Source organism: Nanorana parkeri, unplaced genomic scaffold, assembly GCF_000935625.1.
Source record: "Nanorana parkeri isolate BGI_ZX_2015 unplaced genomic scaffold, ASM93562v1 scaffold588, whole genome shotgun sequence".
Classification (NCBI taxonomy): domain Eukaryota; kingdom Metazoa; phylum Chordata; class Amphibia; order Anura; family Dicroglossidae; genus Nanorana; species Nanorana parkeri.
The window spans coordinates 235,094-240,287 of record NW_017306856.1 but is presented as its reverse complement, the minus strand read 5'-3'; the positions used below and the strand labels follow the sequence as shown (position 1 = coordinate 240,287).

The following is a 5,194-nucleotide window of genomic DNA, read 5'->3' as shown; positions in this document are numbered from 1 at the left end:
CCTCTCTCTCTACCTCTCCTCTCTCTCTACCTCTCCTCTCTCTCTACCTCTCCTCTCTCTCTACCTCTCCTCTCTCTCTACCTCTCCTCTCTCTCTACCTCTCCTCTCTCTCTACCTCTCCTCTCTCTCTACCTCTCCTCTCTCTCTACCTCTCCTCTCTCTCCTATTCTCATCGATTTAGTTGTTGCAGCCCTACTGTGTAACTGCCCAGGTTATGGTAAGAATGGACTAGAGCAGGGGCGGGCAAACTCCGGCCCTCCCGTTGCGGTGAAACTCCAAATCCCATCATGACTCTGGGAGCCATGCCCGTGGCTGTGAGAATCCTGAAATGCCCTGTGGGATTTGTAGTTCCCCCAACAGCTGGAGGGCCGGAGTTTGGCCACCCCTGGACTAGAGAATCGAAAGGCCCTCCAACCAAATGAGTGCATTGCAGAACAAAGCCTTCCTAGAGCAGAAGTGCGATCTGTGACTCAAGTCCTACTCCATAGACGCCATCACTTCCATACACTGCACTGATGATGACCAAAAAGACTGAAACATCTGTATGCGGATTGGAATAAATGGCTCTTTAATATTAGGATATGTTTGTTCTATACGCCGGAGGTTCTGGATGTGCATTGTGCTGATGGGGTGTAAAGGGGTCATTTGCATGGCTCCGCCCACTGTCATTAAATAAGGAAATTCTCTTGGATGGAATGAGACATGTGATCTGCTTCAAGAATGCTCTACTGTATATGTGTATGTATAATATATCTATCTATATCTGTCTATATAGATATATAGATATAGATAAATAAAGATACAATATTTCGATACAAAGTATCACTCTGATGGCAGATTCCAGCACACAGGTGACTTCCTGTCTAGCAATCCCACATTTAAGTTGCAGCTGAAACACGGGACCGGAAGCTCTGCGATCCCCATACACAGTCCGTACCCCCTGTACGGTGATGATGTCATCAGAAAGCTGTGTTGGGGGGGCTCCCGCACCTATAAACTCTAGATTAGGGGGTCCCCTGATGGCTGCCCACCCAGGAAGGGATTGAAAGACGTTCTACTAACGTTGTGATGAATCCTCAGGGAACTAACTCTGTGGCCAATGGGATCGTCCTCCAACTACGCCACGAGCATGTCGCCCTCACACCCCTCCCCCCCCCCGGTGTGCTGTCAGGTGTTCAGCCCTTTCCCAATCCCGCGTGTGTGCTTGCGTTGAGGTATGTGTGCCGGGGACGTCTCCTCTCCACGTCCCCTCTGACCATCTTTGTGTCTTGTGTTGCAGCCCCGGGAGAAAGGACGCATGCGCTTCCACAAACTGCAGAATGTACAGATCGCCCTGGATTTCCTGAAACTGCGTCAGGTAAGGTGCCCGCCATGCCAACCATGTCTCTGCGTGTGCTCCTCCCAATGTGTATTAGAAGCTGCAGTAAGTCAGATAGAGCCCGCCTCCTTTCCTGGCTGGCGCCCTCTAGCTCTTTCCTCCCCAGCCTGACTGTCCCTGGCTCCGCCCTTTCACTGGCCATTTTTTAAAAAAGATTTTATGGCTGTTTGGGGAGATTCTCCCTTTCTTTTTGTCCTGGTTACCATTGTGGCTGGGACAGGAAGTGATGGGAAATCTCCCCAGTGGGACAAATAAAGGAAAATAATGCATTGGCTGTACATGGACTTCTTATAGAGAGATACAAAGGAGAGGTAACAGGTGCCGAGATAAAATCATTTACACGTCTCTTGTCATCAGTCTATGATGACCTGTCACTTTAAGTGATTCATCCCTGGAAGTGGAGTTCTCGGATTGTCCCTCACCGGTGTTTATCTTCGATCCGCTCGACTTATTCTCAATGCGGCAAAGAGCCGATCATCATAAATGAAGGATTTCACTTTCTTGGCTCGCGGATTTATTCTGTTGTGACGGAGATTTCGGCAAAGTGCTTTTAAATAAACAATTCTTCGATGTGCGCAATGCGTCCGCCATGTTTTCCTTCCAGGAAGGCCGCGGCTTTTTTATAACCTCTTTTTTTCCTCTTACAGGTGAAACTTGTCAACATTCGAAATGACGACATCGCAGACGGGAACCCCAAGCTGACACTGGGTCTAATCTGGACCATAATCCTTCACTTCCAGGTAAATGGTGTTCTGATGGTCCAGGTCATGTGTGCCAGCAATGAAAGGAACTATGGTGGCCCAGGTCAGGTGTGCCAGCAATGAAAGGAACTATGGTGGCCCAGGTCATGTGTGCCAGCAATGAAAGGAACTATGGTGGCCCAGGTCATGTGTGCCAGCAATGAAAGGAACTATGGTGGCCCAGGTCATGTGTGCCAGCAATGAAAGGAACTATGGTGGCCCAGGTCATGTGTGCCAGCAATAAAAGGAACTATGGTGGCCCAGGTCAGGTGTGCCAGCTATTGGTGGCCCAGGTCAGGTGTGCCAGCTATTGGTGGCCCAGGTCAGGTGTGCCAGCTATTGGTGGCCCAGGTCAGGTGTGCCAGCTATTGGTGGCCCAGGTCAGGTGTGCCAATACTATGCTGGCTAAAGTCAGGTGTGCTGGCACTATGTTGGTCCAGGCCAAGTGTGCGTTCTCTGTGGTGACCCAGGTCAGGGGGGCCAGGGATAGGATATGGTGGCTCGGGTCAGGTGTGTTGGGAAAATGGTAGCATAGTTCTGGAGGGTTGGTGGTAGGGTGGCTCAGTTTAGGTGTGACGGGTATATGGGGACATAGGTCAGAGGTGTTGGGGATATGGTGGTTCTGGTCAGGTGTGCCATGGATCTTGGAGCCAGGGAGCTCATGTTAGGTGTGCCAGGTTTTTGGTGGCTCAGAACTTGGGTGTTGGGGATACGGTGGCTCAGGTCAGTTGTGTTGGGTATATGTTGGCCCAGGTCGGGTGTATTGGGGATTTGATGGCTCAGGTCTGGTGTACCGGGTATATGTTGGCCCGGGTTGGGTATGTTGGGTATATGTTGGCCCGGGTTGGGTATATGTTGGCCCAGGTCAGGTATGTTGGGTATATGTTGGCCCAGGTTGGTTATGTTGGGTATATGTCGGCCCAGGTTTGGTTATTTCGGCAAAGTGCTTTTAAATAAACAATTCTTCGATGTGCGCAATGCGTCCGCCATGTTTTCCTTCCAGGAAGGCCGCGGCTTTTTTATAACCTCTTTTTTTCCTCTTACAGGTGAAACTTGTCAACATTCGAAATGACGACATCGCAGACGGGAACCCCAAGCTGACACTGGGTCTAATCTGGACCATAATCCTTCACTTCCAGGTAAATGGTGTTCTGATGGTCCAGGTCATGTGTGCCAGCAATGAAAGGAACTATGGTGGCCCAGGTCAGGTGTGCCAGCAATGAAAGGTATTTATTCTGTTGTGACGGAGATTTCGGCAAAGTGCTTTTAAATAAACAATTCTTCGATGTGCGCAATGCGTCCGCCATGTTTTCCTTCCAGGAAGGCCGCGGCTTTTTTATAACCTCTTTTTTTCCTCTTACAGGTGAAACTTGTCAACATTCGAAATGACGACATCGCAGACGGGAACCCCAAGCTGACACTGGGTCTAATCTGGACCATAATCCTTCACTTCCAGGTAAATGGTGTTCTGATGGTCCAGGTCATGTGTGCCAGCAATGAAAGGAACTATGGTGGCCCAGGTCAGGTGTGCCAGCAATGAAAGGAACTATGGTGGCCCAGGTCATGTGGGCCAGCAATGCAAGGAACTATGGTGGCCCAGGTCATGTGTGCCAGCAATGAAAGGAACTATGGTGGCCCAGGTCATGTGTGCCAGCAATGAAAGGAACTATGGTGGCCCAGGTCATGTGTGCCAGCAATGAAAGGAACTATGGTGGCCCAGGTCATGTGTGCCAGCAATGAAAGGAACTATGGTGGCCCAGGTCATGTGTGCCAGCAATGAAAGGAACTATGGTGGCCCAGGTCAGGTGTGCCAGCAATGAAACCAGGTCATGTGTGCCAGGAATGAAAGGAACTATGGTGGCCCAGGTCAGGTGTGCCAGCAATGAAAGGAACTATGGTGGCCCAGGTCATGTGTGCCAGCAATGAAAGGAACTATGGTGGCCCAGGTCATGTGTGCCAGCAATGAAAGGAACTATGGTGGCCCAGGTCAGGTGTGCCAGCTATTGGTGGCCCAGGTCAGATGTGCCAGCTAGTGGTGGCCCAGGTCAGGTGTGCCAGCTATTGGTGGCCCAGGTCAGGTGTGCCAGCTATTGGTGGCCCAGGTCAGGTGTGCCAATACTATGCTGGCTAAAGTCAGGTGTGCTGGCACTATGTTGGTCCAGGCCAAGTGTGCGTTCTCTGTGGTGACCCAGGTCAGGGGGGCCAGGGATAGGATATGGTGGCTCGGGTCAGGTGTGTTGGGAAAATGGTAGCATAGTTCTGGAGGGTTGGTGGTAGGGTGGCTCAGTTTAGGTGTGACGGGTATATGGGGACATAGGTCAGAGGTGTTGGGGATATGGTGGTTCTGGTCAGGTGTGCCATGGATCTTGGAGCCAGGGAGCTCATGTTAGGTGTGCCAGGTTTTTGGTGGCTCAGAACTTGGGTGTTGGGGATACGGTGGCTCAGGTCAGTTGTGTTGGGTATATGTTGGCCCAGGTCGGGTGTATTGGGGATTTGATGGCTCAGGTCTGGTGTACCGGGTATATGTTGGCCCGGGTTGGGTATGTTGGGTATATGTTGGCCCGGGTTGGGTATATGTTGGCCCAGGTCAGGTATGTTGGGTATATGTTGGCCCAGGTTGGTTATGTTGGGTATATGTCGGCCCAGGTTTGGTATATGTTGGCCCAGGTCGGCTGTGTTGGGTATATGTTGGCCCAGGTCGGGTATATTGGGTATATGTTGGCCATGGTCGGGTGCGTTGGGTATTTGTTGACCCAGGTCCGGTGTGCTGGTTCTTTGGTGGCCCAGTTCAGGTTTGCCTGTCATATGCTGCATCTGTCATCTTCTGAAACGGTTTCCCCACTTCTGTATTTAGCGGTATACACCACCACAGAAGGATGTCTGTATACCCGGCTTCCTCTTTTTCCCCCGTTGTTGGGCATTTCTTGGCTCTGCTGGTCAGGCTGGCACACTTTCTGTACCATGTGCAGCTGGCGTGATCCACAGATGGCAGGGTGTGGCCTGCGGTGACTCACCCTCACGCGCCGCCCCCCCCCCCCCCCCCCCCCACCCCTCCTATCTCCACTTCTTGTCGGGT

General features: G+C 51.5%; 1 protein-coding gene across 4 annotated transcripts in view; it reads left to right on the top strand.

Annotated features, from left to right (window-relative positions):
* The window catches only part of PLEC (plectin), a 225,016-nt gene that overhangs the window by 158,867 nt on the left and 60,955 nt on the right, over window positions 1–5,194 (top strand). For all 4 annotated transcript variants that reach the window (XM_018562625.1, XM_018562626.1, XM_018562629.1 and 1 more), the window contains 2 exons: window positions 1,280–1,357; window positions 2,026–2,118. In XM_018562625.1, coding sequence (XP_018418127.1) covers window positions 1,280–1,357; window positions 2,026–2,118 — 171 coding nt within the window. The remainder of the gene's footprint in view (window positions 1–1,279; window positions 1,358–2,025; window positions 2,119–5,194) is intronic.